The sequence below is a fragment of the Tympanuchus pallidicinctus genome, unplaced genomic scaffold, assembly GCF_026119805.1.
Source record: "Tympanuchus pallidicinctus isolate F22 unplaced genomic scaffold, pur_lepc_1.0 scaffold15, whole genome shotgun sequence".
NCBI lineage: Eukaryota > Metazoa > Chordata > Aves > Galliformes > Phasianidae > Tympanuchus > Tympanuchus pallidicinctus.
Genome location: NW_026294669.1, coordinates 21,481,106 through 21,502,761, shown reverse-complemented (window position 1 = coordinate 21,502,761; position 21,656 = coordinate 21,481,106). Strand labels below are relative to the sequence as shown.

At 36.1% G+C, this 21,656-nt stretch overlaps 1 protein-coding gene across 3 annotated transcripts in view; it reads right to left on the bottom strand.

The window, feature by feature from the left end:
* Positions 1-1,458: 1,458 nt before the first annotated feature.
* AGPS (alkylglycerone phosphate synthase) overlaps positions 1,459-21,656 on the bottom strand; it is a 77,842-nt gene continuing 57,644 nt past the window's right edge. For 2 of the 3 annotated variants that reach the window (XM_052675972.1, XM_052675970.1), the window contains 9 exons: positions 20,323-20,374; positions 17,636-17,712; positions 14,829-14,941; positions 13,139-13,208; positions 12,073-12,134; positions 10,465-10,554; positions 9,921-10,020; positions 9,113-9,170; positions 1,459-2,509 (listed from right to left, as the gene is read on the bottom strand). In XM_052675972.1, coding sequence (XP_052531932.1) covers positions 2,388-2,509; positions 9,113-9,170; positions 9,921-10,020; positions 10,465-10,554; positions 12,073-12,134; positions 13,139-13,208; positions 14,829-14,941; positions 17,636-17,712; positions 20,323-20,374 — 744 coding nt within the window. In that variant the 3' untranslated portion in view covers positions 1,459-2,387. The remainder of the gene's footprint in view (positions 2,510-9,112; positions 9,171-9,920; positions 10,021-10,464; positions 10,555-12,072; positions 12,135-13,138; positions 13,209-14,828; positions 14,942-17,635; positions 17,713-20,322; positions 20,375-21,656) is intronic. The other variant, XM_052675971.1, reaches the window with a different exon arrangement.

Genomic DNA, 21,656 nt, shown 5'->3' with positions numbered 1-21,656 from the left:
AAGTCAGTTTTTAAGATAGAAAAAATATTTATGAAGACAGCAATCAGGTGGTCATTAGCAAAAACATCCATTATAGTTGTAGTTCTTCTCCTCGGTGTTATGCAACAATATAACTTTGGGACTCCTATAACATGTTATTTCACCTTCCCATAAGACAACTGATACGCAGTAAAAATCTTTACTGCATTTTAAATAAGTTCAACAGCCATTGGCTACTTGAAGATTAGAAATAGAAAGCATACATAAGTTTTACCTGTGAAACTTCAATAAAGCAAGGATTGGGAAAGCCAAAGCCAGAAAGTTAGAGTCAGGGCTGAGTAGTACTTCAAGTCAAAATCTTAAGACAGGTGTTACTGAATCATGAAACTTGTTCTATGTTTGTGCCATCATTTTACAAAAAGGCTTCACACACTTTCCTCCAAAACTGAGGGACAGATGAAAACACCCTTCATATTTACCAACTCCTAGAAAGGTGCCTATGTTAGTGATAGTAGTCACCGGCAAGATTCCAGCGGTGGTCAAGCAGCCACTATTGTGCAGTATGTGAGATGAGGAATTCCCCTGCATAAACATGGACAGATTCACCTTGCTGAGACATCACTGAGTACATATAAATGAAGGAATACTTAATCACACTGTGAAAAGTCAGTTTCCTAAAACAAACCCTACCTGTTATTTTGTTTGCTGAAATACAAACTCTGGGCCAAGAACAAAAAAAAGAGAAGACCAGACCGTATCAAACTGTCGTGAAATAGACCACCAGAAATAAACCTAGCTGCATTACAGATATTGTGTTAACCACCTATTTCATGTCCTGCAGATTATGAAAAGTTTTCCTTTAGTATTTTGACAGCATGCATTTTGCAGTGATTTTTAACTATTCTTTGGGTTTTCATCATTTCAACTACAGAATTGAAATTAATTTTTACACAAGTTCAAGGTTTTGTCTGATATGCAGTTTCTTGAGCATTTTCTATTCTTTTCGTTGTACTACCAAAACTAAAAGCTAATTAAACAGTACTCTAAAATAGTTTAAAAACAATACTTTTTTTTTTTCATCTCATTAAGGGCAATACTAATAAAAAAAGGTGTCCAAACTGACACTACAGCGTTGTGAAGCAGTTGGCTAGAGAGACTGTGTCCTCAAAGGCCAGTTCATGGGTTTTTTTCTTCTTATGCAATCATATACATTAATTATCAAAAAGGTTAATAACATGCTTTAAGAAAATAACCACCCTACAATTGTGTCATGAGTACTGACAAATACTTTTAGTTTGTTTTACTGATCAAGATTCAAGTTTCAATGTAAAAATGCTTACTCGCATACCATACTGATCAAGAAAATATTTCATTTTCTTAAAGTTAAATGGATAATTAAAGTTGCGGCTACTAGTGAAGTAGATAAATGATTCATCAAGGCCATAGGAAACTGTACAAAACTAAAAAGGGAAACCTCACTTTCAGAATGATAGTATGTCCACTTCAGTTTTATTAAACCATTGAGACTGTTTCAAAAGACAGCGCTGGGCAGTTTCACTTGAATAGCCAAAATTTGTTTTTCTTTTACTGAAAAAGATATTTTGCATTTCTGCAAAATAAACAAAAACAGGAGCAAAACCATACACACTAGGACTGCAGTACAGATCAAGGCAAAGTTTTGTTACAAACCTGTTATTAACATACAGTGAGAAATGTCGATTGTACAAAACTTACAGTGACTGACCTATGATTAATTTAAGATAATCCCAGCAATGCAAATACAACTCAGAACAGCTCAATTGCTTACAATTTTACAATTGTTATTAAGGTGGGAGACTGAGCTTTTTAGAAACAGTTTAGCTTGCATCGTCTTTTTTGATTAAAGCCTACTTTTGTGCTTTAAGTATTCGCTGGTTACAAATCTGTTACATACCTAATTCTTCAGCACAGAGAAGTACTCCTTGGTGTAATCTCATCTGTCTCCTAGCAGCTTTCCTTTAGCAAGAGCCTGGGTTGAGCAGCTGCTTCTGTAGAAAACACTGTTGTCAGTCTTTGTTCTCCTTGCAGGGGGATGCTTTAGTAAGAAACAGCTGGCTGTATCCAGCATTGAAAATATTGTCAGCTGTGTTGCCTAGCCAAACTTGGGAAATCAAATTAGCATTTCCTGGCTGGTAATGTACTTTATGCCCAGTGGGTTGTTTAAGAGCATTATAAGTAAAAATCCATAATCGTTAACAGCAATGTTTAAGCTTTATTGGGGAGCAGGGGATGGCAAAAATCAATGTAAGATACTAGTTTTAAAGTTTCGGCTATGTTATATTTGATTACTGGGATATCAGTACAATGAACATGGAAGAATTTCAACAGTAATTTTGAAGAAGTTTCAGTACACCACGTTGTGAAGGGCTTTATAAAAGATTTTTGTTTCCAAAGATGTTATTGGGGTCCACATATTCCTTAACAGATCTCAGCATTCCCAGGCCAACATCAGAGATACTCTCCTTCATCCAGCGCTTCCGCAATTTGCCTACTGCAAAAATAAAAACAAAGAGTTTCAATATACGGCAGGATTCTAGGAGCCAATCAATCTTGTGACCATGAATGAATAAACACTGTGTGATAAATGCTTTTATTCAAAAATGAGAAATGTTTTGCTTTATTTGATTTATTGAGCCCACCAGACTATCAAGCTCATTAAGCTCTGCATACTCCCAGAGGAAGACTGTGTTCCACACTGTCTACTTTCTTTAGAAACTATGAAATTTAGATGAAGCTTAGGCTGAAATCACCCATTCTACTGAAATAGTGCTTGGTAGTAAGTTTTCAAAAGATGAATTCGGTAGTTTTTTTTAAGTAGAAAACCAAATAAGACATCACTAAAAAGTAGAACTCCACACCTCTTGACTGATTTAAAGAATGTGCTCAAGAATCAGAAGGAAACTTAAAACAGTATTGATTTAAATAACAAAAAAATATTTTCTAAAGAGAAAGCTTGAAGACTAGTTATCAGTCACCAGCACATCTCGTTTTATTTAAAAAGCTCTACACAGGCTGGCACTTGCAGACACTATTACACAAAAGCTTATTTTCCATGTTAAAATGGATAGTCACAAGGTACACCAAACACAAAGCAAAGCTGAAACACTAGCCATTTAAGAACTCCTTTCACTACATTCTCACAATGGTTCTGTTAAATGGCCAAGTATTCATACACTAATTAACCAAGTCATCAACTCTGATTTAACAGATCGTGCAAAATATTGGCCATTCTTTCATTAAACATAGCATAGCATTTACCTTGTCAGCCTTACCTTGTCACAACTCATCTGTTAGTATGATGTGATATAGTAAAGATTTGAGAGGCAGATACTTTAAGAGTATCTGAACCTAAATTCAAGCCACCTTTTGTGCCCTGTTCTCAGGGTAACCATCAAACTGTCATCAGAATAATAAATTACAGAGACACCTCTGGAGAACAGAGTATATTTGTTTATACCTTAAGGAATGAGCTAGTTAGAAAGCCAACTGAAAAAGCAAACGTGAGAAAGAAGGAAATCTGCAGAAATAGAAAGCAACTATTACCAGTATTCATGTAAAGAGCAAAGATTGTAACAGAAGGACAAAAACATTTTTCATGCAGTAGGACTGTGGTAGCCGAGCTCAAAAAAAAAAACAAAAGAAAAAAACGCAGCCAACCACTCAGGTGCAAACATACCACTGTTACAATTTGATTGAGCAAGCTGATGTAGCTGCCTTTTATCTGGGGGAACTTTAATACTACCACACACAAAAAAATAGGAAAGAGGCATGGATGTGGTTTGTGCATCACCTCAAGCCTCTCTCACTGGCTCATATACAAGCAGCTGAAGAACAGTCATTACCATTCTCAACTGTTATCTGTAATATAGTTTCAGTGAATGTGTCCTGTGGTTATGGATGTAATTGTCCTGAAAAGACTGCAAACAACTGCTCCAACAAGATGGAGCACATTAGAATCACAGCAGGATGCCCAACAGCTAGCATGCCTGCCTCTTTTACACCTCCAGTAATAATGCAATTCCACAAGGAACTGAACTACTGTCTGAGCAGCACCAAACAGTCATTGCATATTTAATGAAGTCGCTCACCAAGTGCTGGAAAACAGAAGGTGCTTGGAGTGCATCATTAGCTCTGTCAAAGTGATAATTTACACATCTATCTTGTCAAATTTTCTATGGTTTATACTTTTGCAATAATAAATCTAACATACATTTGATCAGTGAACTGTGAAGGAAAAAAAAGTCTGTACTAGTTACAGTGGTCCTTCACAAACATTCAATGAAAATGTTCATGAAAATAAGATATACATGGATTTTTCAGCTATAGACCATGAAAAGCTTTGTGCAGATGAGATCACTACACAGAAAAGCAATATAATTTGTTTCACTTCAGGTTAGTTCTGCCCTTTGAGTATTCTTTCTGCCTCTTCTTGTAGGGCAATACAATCAATATCAAGAACGAGAAAAGGAAGAAGAAAATACAGTACCATTAAAACATGTTCCCATGGATGTAAAATGACTACAAGTAGCAAGGTTACTTAATTCTGTTAAGCCTGGCCAGAGAGCAGCTTTGGGCTCAAGGAAGTCCTAACCACTAAAAGGTCTCAGTTGAGCCTGATCCTACCATGGAATAGAGAAAACAACCTTTCAGTTTCTAGCCTATGGAAGGTAGGCCATTTACCTTTAAAGCCAGGAGGATGTAATTTATTTAAAACTGACAAGAGATCAAATTAATCTCATTTTATATCCTACATAACAACTTCATTAATAAAGATTAATTATTTACTCAGCACAACACTGTTGACCACTACAAATTGGTCATATAAGTACTATCCACACCATTATAACCCCAGTCCCTGTGGAATCAGCTAGTAACAAATGCAACTTCTCATTCTCTCATCTTTTTCCTCTAAAGACACCTAATCTTGCATCTTTAATTCTTGAAAACGAATGATGAGTGTAAATATTCAATTTATAAAAGTAGCAATTGCTCTACTCCTGACACATGCTAGGACCATAAACATTCACTGCTAGGAAGCTGGAATGTTTGCCAAGCATGACCCAGCACTCAAGACTAGTCAAATTCAATTTGAAGCCCCGCTTACTACACACAGTACAAACACCCCAGCATGGCAAAGAGTCTGCTTCAAACAAATCACATACCTCAAACCAGAAAGCCAACAAGGTTGTGCAGTAGCAACTCAAAAAGACAGTCCAAAAGCTGATTTCATTATCATTTTTTGGTTTTATTACCATTATAGACCATGTGTTAAGGAAACACATAAGCTGGAAAAAATGCTTTTTTGCATTTCTGATACATTCTAGTCCATAGTCACAAAGGCTATGTTTGCTCATCTTTGAGGATGCAGATGGATGGCTGCTAAGAATCTAGCTATGAATGGAGCTAGCGAACAGCAGGCAGCAATCAGTTTTCTCACTTAGGAAAATCAAGTTGTTGAGCACACATGAACAGGCTTGTAAGGGAAGTTAGTGTAGCTGAAGGATCCAGGAATAGCTCTACCCCCAGCGCAGAATAGATTTACAGCCGTGTGTGGTCCCAGGGGAAATAGGCTCCAGTGGCAATACACATGGCTCTAGACTTCCTCTGCTCCAGTCCTTTCAACGAGAAGAGGCAATTACTGCAGAGCAATAGCTCTAGTAATTTCTGGGAAGCAATAGCTCTGCAGAAGGAGAAACAGTAACATGGGTCATAAGAAGGATGGGGCTCTTCCAGCTGCAGAATGCTCTTCTTGTAGCTGATAGTCTCCTAAAGGAAGTGATGTTGCTCTCTTAGAAATTGCTTTCCAGAAATTACTCTTCCAGAGAGGGTTCTGAAATACACTGAGAAAGGTCAGTGCATTAATCTAATACTTCAATAGAAGTTGAGGACTCAGAAAGTCTTTCGTATTTATTTGGTGAAAAAAGACACCAAACATGGCACTTCTGTTTTCATCATCAATAGACTAAGGAAGAAAAATACGACTGAGTGATTATTTCACATAATTAGGGTTTCCTCATGTCTGAAAACTGTCAGAGTTTAAACTTCTCATTCTAATTAACAAGTAAGCTCTTAACTTATAAAATTAAGCATGGTCAGTCTCCAGTCCTTAACTTGAAGATAAGAGGATACTTTTCTTGTATAATGAAAAGTCCATGTGCAATTCTAACTCTACCACTCCCCTAAGGAAATAATTCTAGATATTGTAGTCTGCTTGGATTACTGCAAAGTGCATCTTAAGACATGGCTTCCTAATGATACCACAGAATTGCAGTGTCGAACACGAAACTGACTGCACATCAGTTTTGCTCATCCCTTTCTCTTTCTACTGAGCTTTTCTACATAGATTGCCAGGAAACTGATACAATAACTCACATTTTTATAGAGCCTGGGTTATACTAATCTTTATTTAGTCAATTTGTCTAGAACTAATTTTCTTCTGCTTTCTATGATGTTATGTGCCTAAATGAATGTATTCTGCTAAAACTCACATGCTGATAATTACTTTCTTAAGTAACAAGTTGTTAGTTAGAATATCACCTGCAATGGAAAGAATCTATTTTTAGTTCTGCATGGGTGCATAATTTGACAATACAGAAGGGATCAAGGCCAAATCCAGTCCGCTCCCTTCTCATGCTGTACTCTAAAGCAAAAATACTGAGGAGTTTTAACACTGAGGAGCTTTAATCAGTGATATTTCCTAAGCGAATGTTATTTTATGTATACATAAAAGCATACATTTTATCAAATAGCAATTCAAGAAAAACAAGTCCAGATATTCCACTTCAAAATACAAGTCACTGTTATACTGAAAGCTCATTACACTGATGTATATGTCTGGCATTCCTACAGCTTCTTGTGTCCATGAGATGCTTGCTCTAAGAGGCTGGCATTGATACACTTCTGCAATTCCTTTACTGGAAAGTTCCTGTACTTGTATAGCAAGGCTGTGAGCTGTAACCCATCAACAAAAAAAAGTTATGCTTCTTTTAAGGTTTAAATCTCAAAAACTGCCATAGGATCAGGAAATACTCTCGCAACACTGCTAACTGACTGAAAGTTAGAATATTTTCATTAGTTTGAGAAAAGAGAGAATAGATATTGGGATTAAAAAGAATCTGAACTTAAGTCTTTCTGAAATTAGTCTTAATATAAAATAAGGAGTGTTAGGATTTTAGTTCTCCTTGTGCATGGTAGCTATGCGCAGACCTGCAGTTAGTATTTTTCCAGCTGTAAAGTAATTTAGAGCTTTGCACATCTCAAACTGTCATATATGACCACTTCTCCACTCAGAGTGGATGAAGATTGACTTAAGCAAGCTTTGTATTTCCTATAGCCTCAAGTCCCAGACTACATCTGTTTTCTTTGATACACAAAACCAGAGTTAAAATAGCTCCATTTATCACAGCATGATTGTAGGCAGACAAACCAGCCTGTCTGCTCCCAGATAGTGAAAACAACTGTTATTAATCACAATTACAAGACAAATACTAAAATAAACTGCACCAGTATTTTCTTTTACCACCCCCACCAGACTGATTTTAGCAGAGCTAGGAATGACAGGGCCTGAAGGTCAGTAAATAAAATTGATATTATTACGCTAATTTTCAGCAGAACACCTACTATGAACAGAAAAAAAAAAAATCTTGTCTTGCCAGACACAAAAAGACTTAAAGCAGAAAAGATTTAGGAACAAGAGAAGTGTAACAGAGATCCAGTTTTCTAAATCTATTAAGTCAGAAAGCTCAAGTATGCAAGGGTATCAAAATGGTATACAAGTCATTTTTTCCTTTCCTTGAAAGCAAAATTTCAGATGGTGAGGGCAAATGCACTCAATCATGACAAGCTACAGCTGCATTCCAGTTAATGGATGAAATGCTAGTCACAGTAAAATACAGTTGCCACAGCAGGACAGAGCACAGTAGCAGATCAAGAGGGTAATTTCACATCCATGTTTTGAGAACTGACTGGCCCACTATAATACTATAGCAAAAATTAATCAGAAAACAATACGTGCATATTAAAAATACTGAAACTGTTTTCACTTATGTTTTCAATATTTACACACCTTCCAATATTCTGATATTGCAATTTCCATCACAAAGATGCATGCCTGAAACAGCCCTAGATATAAGTTTCAAGCCCTGGAATTCACCAATGTGTTTTAAAACACTGTTTCTACACTTCAGTTTTTCCCCCCAGGGCGCTTTCTTAGAATTGTATAATTTTTATTTTATTTTAAACCATTAGATTTCTTACTCTTTGCTCTTATTTCTGTTGCTGGGCAATGCTCCAAAAGAGTAGAGAAGAAATTTATTTGAAATCAGTTTAGAGAAGTTAGCTACACAAATCAAAAGGAACTCAGAACAAATCCTCCTGACATTTGAGTTTACAGCATTACATAGTAGGAACAGCAAATTAATCAGGCTACCTGAATACGTGGGAAAAACATACGTAAGTTACCAGGGTAATAGTATACATTTAACTGATTCTAAACCGTACCATTAAAGCACGGAAACAGCTTGCAGAGAAACTAGTAACACATTAAAAATTATTTTCAAACCACAAGAGAGGAGACCGAATAATCAGATGTTAGCAGACAGAAATACAGTTAATATGCATAGTTCAGCTAAAGTGTCAAGCAATTTTATGCAGATATTATCACTAGGTGGTTTGGAATTAAGGGTAAACAGTATTCGCCTAACTGCAAGGGGCATTAAGTTGCTCTTCTTAGAGCTGTGAAATTTGTCTATGTAAATGAATATGCTCCTACACAAGGTTCAGTAGAAGCTGCTTATAACAAACTTACAAACTACCTTTTCAGCTTTTCAGATAGCCGATAGATGTCCTACCAAAGGAATGTTTTGAGACTGCTATTCATAAATACATCATGCTGTGCAAGCAAACCAGTACTGGCGATGCTTCTGCTGAACATTTGGTAAAAGGGTGTAAAGTTTCTTGAGAGACTGACAAAATATATTTTGAGTAATTTAAAAATATTTTGAACGCATTAAATGAAATGCTCTGTTTAAAACTATTTGATGTATTCATGTATACTTGCTAGTTTAAAGAAGATTAACATATATGAGAATAATACCTCCATGGTGATGTGACAGACTTCCTCCATTGGCAAGTATTTCTTCTCGAGCAGCCCTCTAGATGGGAAAGATAAGACGTTTGACATCAAATGCACAAGATGTTTGGCTTCAGTCAAATGCTTGCTATAGTAAGCATTTTAACAGGTGTATGAAAAAAGTCAGAAACATGTAGGGTACACAATAAAAGTGAACATTGCATCTCAAGTCTGCAGATGAATTTAAGTAGGAATTTTCCAAATGAACCCTATAACAAGATATTTCAAAGCACATCTGTTACAACAAAACTATTGTTCCAGAACAGAATATTCTGGATCACTTTCCACTTGCCAAAACTAAATTAGTCTATCGGGCTGGGGAGCTCATCTAGAGGATGGATAAATGCCTACTGAAAAGGAAACAAATTCCCCAGAGTGGCTGAAGTTACTCATTCAGAAAGGAATTTAGATTCAGATTTTTCAAGATTCTGGATAACAAAGTAAGATACTTTAGAAATGACTACTCTTTTGTGCATGAAGTTGGTGGCAAAAAAAAAAAAAATAATAATAATAATAAATATATATATATATATATATCTTTTTTTTTTTTCCTATGTTGATGAAGAAATATTTGAACACTTTCATGCCAAAAAATACTCACTTTGCACTCCTTGGTACCCTGTTTAAGGTCTACTTCTCCTAGCTGCTAATATCAAAGTTTTATAAGTAGATCATTACGATTTTTCCTACAAAACTCAGTTAGCTTGGCCAACAAGTTTGGCATACATTACAGAATATTAACTTCCTTAACTGACACACTTATATACTTTACCTCAATTTCTTCGTAGACATGAATAGGATCACTAATCCCTCTGTAGTTAAAGGCAAAGTAGAAATAGACACATGCACCTGCATCGTAAGTTTGTGTCACCCTGCAGAAGAAAACTGCATTACAAACACAGCTTTATGGTATGGTAAAATCAGCCATTATATCATGCTACACAACTCAAAGTTACTCACTTCATTTTTAAAGGGTAACTTAAAACAAAAAAAAGGTTTGGTTTTGCACGTACTTCATAAGAGTGAATCAGTGTAAATGATTTCCAGAGAGCTAAGGTTCTGAAATTAGCCTTATTTTGCTAGTATGCACCAGAGAGTCAAAGACAAGCATCAAGACTAGTGATGTGCCACTAATCCCATGAAATAATTACTATTACATGTAACCTACTTGGTTAAAGAGAAAAGTCAAGATGAGTAGTGTTCGTTCTATCATTAATAGATGACTGTCTACTAGGTAGCAAGTGTAGGGACCTCTTAGTTGGGTTACTAATAACAGATTCTAGAAATGGAAATATTTGAGTCATTCCATGGCTTACCTGCAGGTGGAAAAGGGAGCAAATTGAACACCCTTTTCTTTGCATTCTCTCACTATCCTTTCCTTCACATTCCTACAGAGGTCTAAAACCCTGTAACAGAAAATGTATTTAAATATCAAGTCTTAATAAGATTTTATACCATTTTATAGAAAAAAACAACCACAAACATGTAACTGAATCTTCAGAACCTTTTTTTTTTGTAACATACATAATCCAAGATGACTGCCCTCTAAAACCAATTTCAACCACTTTAGATTTTATTCTGAGAATAAAATAGCCCTCCTCAACCAGCATTGCTCTTTCCGTACATCTCCTGAATAGTAAATTTACCCTGAATTAGAGCACAGAATGAAATCTCTTTTCCATACGGAATAGAAGTCAAAAGAATTCAACAGGAAACAGAGCTTACCACTTCTCTGTCTAAACTTAGTATCCTCAGCAAAAGAGCCTTAACTGTAGCTCACAAACACAACTCACAGAAAGCTAGAGAAGTTCAAGGCCTTGTACATTCTGGCATACCTTTGATAAGTTGCAAGGCAAGAACTAGAGACTGCACCTCTCTACTACTCTGCCAGCTTGAAATGTTATCAGTTTAATATGGCAGTGAGTTATTAAATCTTGCCATAAGCTGCATTTAATTCACTTTTAGAAATTCATCTTCCCTTCACACCCACCTCAGCAGACTCAGGCACATTCGAAGCATTTAAAAAAAAAATTCAATAACATATTTTTTGAATTATCATTTCTTTAATTATATATTCTCCCTCTAAGGTGTGCAGCACCATCCATGCTGTGTAACTTGATTTTTTAAAGCATTTTATACAGACATAAAGCTACTCTGCTTTCTGACATAAGTTATATATGAGAGAAAATAATCCATTCAATGGATTAGCAATAAAGTATCCTTTTCAAATATATTCAGTCAGGTACAGGTACCTGATTTGTGAAAAACTGCATAGCTCTTACTAGTCAAAGTATAAAAAGGTCTTGAAAGCATTCACCTTGGTAAGCACAACTTAAGAAAAATATTTGAAATTCTTACACAACAACTCATTCTTTCAGGTAGAACAAAAACAAACTCATGGCTAACAAGTGAGTGTACTTCAAGACCTATAAAGTTGAAGTAAAATAAACAACAGTTTTGCTTTAAAAATCACCCTTCTCAAGTTTCTCCCAGTCATTCAGACTCTCCCAATCTTCAAAGCAGAGGCCAGATTTTACCACTACCACTAAATTTAGTAGCAAAGATACAAGGTTACCAGCTCACATCACAGTTTCCATAGTCTCCTCTTTGCATTAATGACAAGGTTGCATTAAAATCAGTTTAGATTCTGCTTTAAGAGGTTTCTGGCTTACCAAATGGAATGTTTACCTGAACAGAAATATTACTGAATACTTGCCTACGCTGCATTTAGAAAATCCTGAAACATAATTTACCAGCAACTTGAGCAAGAACACAGCTGTAAGATTTGAGGCACATCGGGGAGCCTCCGATACACATAAGGCTTAAATTAAATTAAGTTTCCTCTTGAGCAAGCACAAGTTAGGAATAATTTCAATGAAATCAGGTACAAGGTTTTAAGCAATACTGAAGAATAATCAGTTTACCTATCCCAAGGAACAGATGTCTCAAATGACTCTCCTATTACATAGTAATCCAGGCCCAGATCCTAATAAACAGAGAAAGGAAATTATCAGTAACATTGAGCACCAACATCTGGGATTCCAGTGTAGGATACACAGCTAGCAGCTGAGCAACTTTGGATTGCTTAAGAAAGAAAGTCTATTTTGCAAAAACAGTCATCTGTCCCAGTGACACTAGTTACTAGTTATAGAAGTGGTATAGCTCTTTTGAAACAGTTGACATTTTCATGTCACAGCTGAAAAACAGCTTGCCAGAGTGTCTGTATGCCACCACTAACAAATATTTGTACCGCTAGCACCAATCCAAAAGCTCCACTGTTCTAATCAGCACCATATCTAATAGAATTAGTTATTTGAAACTGAAGTTCTATCCAGGATTTAAGTTCTACTTAGGAAGTGTAAAGACAAGAAACATTCAGCCCATTTTACCTACAGCCTGCTGAAATAAAATGAAATTCAGTCCCAAACTAGAGGGGCCAAACAAAATGCAGTGCTAAGGACACCCATAACATGCTTTAAAAAATTATAAAAAATAAAAGAAAAAATCATTTCAACCCATAAGATTCAGAAAAGCAACTGCACCGGGTCAGACTGAAATTTATTCACCCTGAAATTCTGGAATTCTCATTCAAACTATGGCTATAAGTGGATGTTCAGAGTAAGAGCTGAGCGATCACATATAAATTTTGAGTATCCTCCCAGCTCTGACTGATTTCAACCTGTGGATTGATAAGTCTGATCTGGTTTATTTAGCAACTGTCAGTAAATCCTCCAAGTTACTCCTTATAGGTAACTTTTTTTGTTGTTTAAATGTACAAATTTATGTTTATAAGGTATTTTGCAGAAAAGTTCCATGAGTAAACACTACAGAATTAGAACTGGAATAGATACAATCCTCTAAGGAGAAGTTTAATTAAGACAATATCCAAGGCAACCTGCATTTTGAATTCAGGAAGCATCTTCAAAGATATCTTTCAGTTTTGTTTTATTAATTAACAGAAGTTTCAGTCGGAGACAAGAGGTAACCTACCCGAAGGTAAGCAATGACAAATGTCAGCATATATCCTCTCTGTCCATTATCTTCTCCAGCTGCCAAGCCACTGCAATTAAGGAATTTAATTAACTTTCCAGCATAGTATTCAGAAGTTTCAAAAAATAACCAGAAAACCAACATTCTGATTCTGAAACATTTGTGCAAGTTTATCTGTGTCTAAGCTGTATCACATTAGCTGCAAATTGATTCTTTGTAAACACAAGTACATTTTCTGTCCTTTGAAATGCTCAGAGAGAAGGAAGTTGGGAACAAGAAAGAAAAAAAAAATAATCAGGCAAAGCAGTCAATTTTTGTAAGACTAACTTTGTAGTGTAGTTATCATAATCAACATGCTTCACACTATTCCTTCATGAGATATCTGAAAGCAAGACTTTTCCTGTTTTGTTTGTAACTGCACTAGCACTAGCTTAGCAGCAGAGAAAAGAGCACTGTTTCCAAACAAATGGAAAAGCACTGTTGTTTGACCTTTGCTTTTGTTAATTTCATGACCTAAAAAACATTAACAGCTCACAGTTCAGTACATTTACTGCAGATACAGTAAGATCACATACAAAAGAACAAAACTCTCAAGGAGTGCTAAACAGCGGTCAGATGAAAACTGCATTAACAATCTGAGAACAAGGGCAGTATATCTTTAGCTTGTCTTCCTAGATGGTACTCTAAATCTGAGCAGGTTATATGGGTGGGAAAAAAAAAGATAACCTGGTTACCTTCCAGACATGAAACCAGAAAGTTAAAACATTAAACAGATAGCTAATATAGCCTGAACTGAGTAGCACAGACAGCGCTTCCTAACAGGCTACTAACACAGACCACTTCCCTCCCTCCATCCCCCATATTCACACCGTCCAGAAATAGAGAGGACCTGCAGATGAGACCTTTTGCTGCATACAACATTAAGCTGTAACACTCGTAAAGAAAAACGTAATTCTTATCACTGAAAGGTAGCAAGCTGCTCATGTGAAATCCCATTTTTGTAAATCATTTGAAGTGGTAGAATGAAAGAACAAGTTTCAGAAACGATGACCTTGAAATATAAGACATCCTGTATATGTTAATAGTTGAAACTAATACTGGCAAAAAAATTTCTTTAAAAAGTATATTCTTACAAATGAGACTTCTAGTTTTCAGCACCATTATAATCAAAATAGAATTACATGATCATTACTCAGCCTACCACTGTGGTGAAGTATTTCCCGTTTCATTGTAAAGATAAAAATAAAAAGTCTGTAGGACAGAGAGATTCAGCACATTCTTCAAACTACACAAACTTCTCTTTTAAATAAGCTTTCTATATTTATTTGCTTATATCAATTCTGCAAAGAATATTAATCTTTGCAATTTTGTTTCTCTTCTTTATTCAGAATCTATAATTCAGTATTGCAAAGCAAGCAGCTTCCAGGCCTGTAAATAATTACAAGGGCTAGTTTCCATTCTAACAACACCAGTTCTAAGTCAAATACTTGTCTTGGTGCAGTGTACAGACAGCTGAAGTTTTTTCATAAAGCTACCTTTTAAGAATTAGCACAAGTCATGTTTTTCAAAGGGAACACTCAGTAGCTGATTTGAAGTTCCCACTTCAAACTTTACATGAAAATTGCAATGTAAATACAGCAACCTTGTTGCTTGGATAGTTCCATATGAAAAGTTTTTTGAAATCACATACCCAAACTTGGTGGCAATGTCATAGACTTGTTTTTCATGCTGAAGAACCTTCTCTCTGTCACCCTCAAAGAGCAAGGTAGCTACACATAGGATGTTGGGATCAAATCCTTTGAACTGCAGAGAGAAAATCCTTGCATTATGTCATCGCCTGTGTGGTAGAACACAAGCAACAAGTTTTTGCTTTTCATGTACACAGAATTCCCTCTGGTCTGTAAGCACTGTTTACTGTTGTTGCAAATAAGAGAAAACATCAGGAAGACACTTTTCAAAAAATTTATCCCAAAAAGAAAGTAAGTTTTTTTCTTGACAGGACAAACAGTTACAGCTACTGAAATGATAGAGTTGGTGTGTCACCTTTTTTACTCCTGTCCTAAATAAATAAATAAATAAATAAATATTTTCTATACACATGTTGATTATTAATTAGCTCCAGTAAACTACCACTATTGAGCAGTTTTCAGAAGGAAAGGAAATGAACAGGGACATTCAAGGTCAGGCTGGACAGAGCTCTGAGCAACCTTATCTAGCTCTAGATGTCCCTGCTCATTGCAGGGGAGCTGGACTAGATGAACTTCACAGGTTCATTCCAACTCAAACAAGTCTATGATTCTATAAATATAAAGCTGCAATAAAATTTTATTACCTTTTCACACTTACAGAGGGTTTAAAAAAAATCAGGAACAAAGTACTCTTAGCATATATACTAAGAAATGATTTTTTCAATTATTATTTTGTAAAAGCCCCTTCCCCTTTCCAGTGGTGTTCATTGCTCCCAGTCTCCATTCTGTTTGTGGTAATTTGTTATTTAAGCACCAAACCAGATCATAAAAAACATTAACAGTCAAGAGAGTTAAATTCATCCTTTGTGTCCAACAGTCAAGTCAACATCAGTTACTTGCTATACCACTTAGCATTTCCTTAACTGAATACATTATCCATGCTGCAACTTAACCAGAGGTAACAGGAGGGCCCAATAAAGCAGCAAGGAGGCAGAGCATCTTAAGGTGGCTCATTCCTTCAGTGAATGACCTCAGATCCGTATGGTGATGTCAGCCTGAAATTTCCAAATCAGAATTTCTGAAGAGGATATTGCATCCTACCACCCCAAAAGAGCACCACGAGAACTGTAATTTGAAAGGCTATACCCTCGTAGGCAACGAATCTCTCACTCATTAAAACAGCAAAAGCAGCAGAGACAACTTAAATAAATATAATTACTACAGTGATAAACTCTAACCATGGGAATAAAGGTCTATTAAAATGTCATTTTATAATCCCTTCTCATTCTAGAGCTATTTGCATTTCATCTAGTATGAATCCTTTCTTCTGCTCTGCTGTCTTGACTGCCATGCTCAGGAAGAACTTTACAATTTTCTGGAAGACTCATGGGAGGAACTAGCTACAGTGTGACCTGGTAGACACAAACGATACCTAGAGCACTTCTTATTAGTGAACAGTCCCAAACCATAGGAAGTATAAACCAGAAAGATTTTGTGCCTATTCTTTTAAGCAATAACTTTCACAGGACTGCTTCATTCAGTAAAAAGAACAGAAGTGAGCCTGACGTGTTCTGATGTTTGCTTTTTTTAAAAAGCTTAAAGTAAAATATTATAGCCAATGTATTATAGCCAATCAATGGCATACTTGAGAAAGAAACTAAGTCACACAATGGAAGTCTTCATACAGCAAGAGACCACAAAGTTTCTCACTAACTGTAAAGAGCACAACATGATTTACAGGGCCAATCTGTAAGTAAAGTAAATATGATATGAACTCAAGATCATTAACACTGTTTTCTCTACTCCAGATGTGTTAACAACAGAGCTTGAGTTTGTTTCTTTTCTCAAAGCGTTCCTTCCCTCTTGCAGAGCTGGAAGGATTGGAATTGACACAGAAATCCCTTGGTAAGCAGTGGTGCTTGTCGCCAACAAAGAAGTAGGTTTGACTATGACTGTTTCAAACTGACAGCAATTCTATTGCCAAAATCTTTATACCTGCACTACAGAAGCTTAGGGAGGAGATGCAAAATAATTTTGGGGTTGTCTCTAAAAACAATAGATAATCAAAAAGGAAAAGGAAGTCACCAAAAGATTCGTGGCATTCTTTACTTCAGCAGTACAAGAAAAAGGAGCAGAAACTGCTCAAGATCATCAACACAAGCCACTGGCTTTCAAGAAAGGCCACTGCTTGAAAGCATTCAATATTATCAAGTCAGAATTCAATGTACACCTCCTCTCTCTACCTGAAAGTTATTTAAATCCAAGACAACACCATTTGAATATGCATATTTGCAGGAACTCCCTAGCTGATTTTGAAAAAAATAACATGAAATTTTAGGTAAAATCATTCTGGACTAAAAAGTGGTATTCATCGGGATGAATTTCAGGAAGACGGGAACCATATTTGTATGGCAGTTCAAATACTGGGGGGCTCTTCCAAAATTCTAGTCTAGCATGATAATTAAGCAGATCACACCTTCAAAAAAATCTGAGAAGAAATTAAAATACTAGCCTCAATCCATCAGGACTAATTGATGATCGTTTAGTCCTTGCTCTGTCACCTGTTCACTGTTAGAGAAGACACTTTAATTTAGGGATACAATTGGTGAAAACATCTGTGAGAACATCTCTCATGGAGTAACTCCTCAAGCAGATCATCTCATTTTGGATTAAACTACTTGAGATTCTCTAGCTGATTCTACATCATTATACAGAAACTCAGAGCTGCATTAGAGACAGTATACTGCAGTCTCAAATTCTATGGATAGCATGCAAAGTTCTAAGCAATATTAAACCCTAAAATAGTTACCTTTGTGATGTAGAATTTTTTCAGTCCATCCAAAAATGATGTAAAAATGGAAGCAACTTGTGGTTTAAGAGCGTGACCTTTGGAAAAAAGCAGAAAAAAGCATGTTAAAGCACTCCATATTCTTTACAATTGTTACTTCAAAAGGGCAAAAAAATTATCTTAGAACATAAAGTTGTAAGAATCATTTGGAGCACTTTGATTATCATAATCAAAGGAACCTTTCACAACTAATTTAGGAGAAACTTTAAGAAAAGGTTTTTATTAATTTTTTAAGAGGCATACATGCAACTGTGCACAAATATTCCATTTGACACTTAATTAAAGCCGTCCTAGTTTAGATCTTCACAAGTATTCTGCATATGGAAAATTTAGAAAGAGCACTTCATTAGTTTCATGCTATAAAACTAAGCAAAACCACTGACCTTTTTCGTAAAGTTATGCCAAAACCATTGAAACCAATTGCAAAAAAAAGGGTACAAGTTGGGAGTTAAGCAATTTTTTCCTTAATGGTTATGTCACTTGTGCAAAATTTTCTACATAAAGTTAGTAATTGCTTCCTTAATCACATATGGAGAACTAAAATTACCAGGGTACATAAATGGTGTCTGGGAGTCTGTTAAATTAACATCTCTGCCTCAGGACTAAGTTAAATTGAGATGAAAGCCTTTTACTGTTTGTTCCATTGTTTTCAGTCACAAGCAACTTCTGAACTCCCATTACTGCTTCATTTTAACAGTCTCGCATCTGGTCTACACGCTGTGAGCCCAATTCATAAAAAAAGTTATGCACCATTTACATGATACTTCCTTCTAAAATACAAAGTATTTCCCCCTGAATAAAGCATGAACTTCAGTACTTCATTAGTCTCCTTTCCTCTTCAGTAAAGAGAGCTCTCACTGAAGATAAGAGTGAAGCCCAAGAAGTATGCCTCTAAGCACACTAAAGTGAAGACACAAAAAAGCAGCAGATAAGAAAAGGGCGTTAATTTATTAAACCACAATCCATAAAAACTGATGATAATTCTACTTAATAAAACCACAAGAAAAATTTAGATGCACCTTGGGCATCTTTTACTGCAAAAATCGCAACCTCAGGTCAAAGCCAAATCCAGTGTTGGATTTGAAGCTTATAACTGGTCAAACGTTTTCCCAATTGACAAAAATGCATCCACTTTCTATTATAAATGTTTGTGAGAATGAGTACAACAGAAAAAGATGACCAAATCAAGCAGCAGTGCTTACTAGGCTCTCAGGTTTACAGATATGTCTATTTCCATTTGAAACAAAGTTCAGCTTTCTCATCATCAGATTAATGCCAGTTAAACTCAATATTTGTTACAGAGGATTCTGTCCAAAACAGATTTCAGAAACTCTCTCTTGTTTTAATAATATTAACAGAAGATTTTAAGGTCATGCTCCACATCGTAATCTGTGCACAATCAAAATTGTATGGCCTCAGCAAGTGCTTCAAGTTCCATTACCAGTAGCTTTCTGGGTAGTAGAACTTCAGAGGTTCTCAACAGTGTCTTCAACCAGAAGATATCTTTTACTGAAGCTTCTACTGTTGAAAATGACAGTGTCCCTTAAGAAGGGCTCAAAAATGACTGCTCTGCATGCCTGACCTTGTACAAATTATTTCTCTGGATTTTGTAATATTCTAGTAGCTTCACTGACTTTAACCTTGTATGGGAACTGCTGAATCACAGCCTGAACCTCTGACTGACCACCTGAGGCGAGCCATGAGTAGCCATGGGAGCAGGGGTGAAGGCAATTCAGCTGTGCTGCCGGAAGGGATGGAGCCTGGCTGCACCTCTCCTAGACCCATTTAAAAGCTCATTACCAGTGAGAAAGGATCTCTTCTAGAGATCCACTCTGCTGGAGTTTTCCATGTGAGCCCAGGGTACGGGTGAGTGTACCTATCATTTCTGTCTCCTGCTTTAGCATAATAACTACGTAGCCAAGCTCTCTGCTATACCATAACATCTGTATATTCATTAATTGTACAACCCTATAGCTTAGTTCTGTTTGCACACATTTAAACACAAAAAAAACCACCACCAGCAAAATAAGCCCTTATTTTTGACAAGTTCCATTGCTCCTCCTCCCCTTCAACTCCCCTCCAAACAACCACTGCCATATTGGAGAATTTTCAAAATAAACCACTACTTCTCAGGAACACAGCCAGTGATGCTATTGGGAAATGTAAACCAACCTATTTCAACCAACTAACTTAACTACAAAATAAGAGGCCTGCCTTCTGAATCTCACCCTACTCTGATACCTGACCTGTCATTAATATTCTTCGCAACAAAATGTTTCAAGCAGTATACTACAAAACTATCAATTCTACTCCTTCAGAGTAAAATAGAAACAGTATCTCCAGAATTTTAACCTTCTCAGTAGGCTATGCATTTTTAATGGAACGACTGCAAAAAATCTTATGCATCTACATATGCAGCATGGCTTTCTATTATTGTCAGTAGCATTTTTCCAGAGACAGACAGACTTCCATTTCTGAAAGTACAAGTTATAACATTAGGAATTTCAATGTAGAGATCATCACCTTCTTTGTGTAGCTTTGAGGAAATTAATTCCCAAATAAGATGGACTTTTTAAACTTCTCTATAAAAAGAAAAAAAAAAAATCTAAGCCCTTGGAAAAGATATTCATCCGAGAAAATCTACTTACCAAATTGAAACTGTGCATTGTCAACAAGGCGAATTGATGCAGGAGCACATCTCTTGGGGGCAGTTGGGGAAAGAAGAAAAATAAAGGATAAATAGTCTATGAACAGATGTACTGAAACTCATGACAGTGACATTTTCATTTAAAAACAGCATACAAGAAATAAATTTGGTATCAGAGGTCCGTGGCCATTATCATCACTATAAAAACTGGTGATGATAAACTCGTTTTCATTTGAGAAGCAATTTCTATTAGGAATGTTTTGATATAATGCATTGAGAATATTCAGTTTAATGTCAAACCAACACGGACATAGTCCCAAGATCTTTGACTGTGATGCATAGAGTGCATTTCTAAATTGCCATAATGCACTAAAATATCATATTTGATTAGAGTATCAAGCTGATAGTACTATGCAATCATAAATACGTGTCATTACACATCACTGAAAAGTGTTTAATTGTTCCTAGTTAACTCCTGTAGATGGTTAAATAACACAGCTGCTCACTCGCTTTCCTCCAAAAAGATAGAAGCAAGAAAATGTGTGGGTTGAGATAAAGTAAAAGGGGGGAAAAAAACCAAACAAACCACCCCAAACAAGAAAGGAAAACAAGTGATGAAAAAGCAATTGCTCACCACCAGTCAATCAGTGACCAGACATTCTCCAAGCAACAGTAACCCCTGAAAAACTTCCCACCAGTTTTATTGCTGACCTTGATGTTACGTGGTATGGAATAGCTGTTCCTTTGATTTGGGTCAACTGTTTCAATTGTGTTCCCTCCAAATTTTTTGCTCACCTACAAACTACTTGGAGAATAGCACGAGAAATGAGCCTTGTCAATGCATAAGCACTGTTTAACAACAGCTAAAACATCAGTGTGTCATCAACACTGTTTTGGTCACAAACCCAAAGAATATCACCATATGGGCTGCTATGAGGAAAAAACTTCATTCAACCCCACTACACTAATGTTCTGTGAACAGATAACAATGACAGTCCGTGTCTGGACTGCACTGCACAAAAATCTGGAGACCAGTAAGAGTAGTTGCCTTCAACTAACATCCTTCTGGGTGATATGTATATGTTCACAGCCTGTAACCTGAGATGGCAGTGTCCAATCATGCAGTATATGGCCATAGAAATACAACAAAGACTAAATTATAGGCTAGCCTTCATCTAATCACGTGGATATAAAAGTATTCCCCTATCACTTAATTTGATATGTTCACTCTGTATCATATTGTTAAAGCATACTTTGTCACACAACTGCAAAAGAGGGCAGAAGGAAGAAATAAAAAAATCTTACCTGGCAGGCTGATAAAAAAAAAAAAAAAAA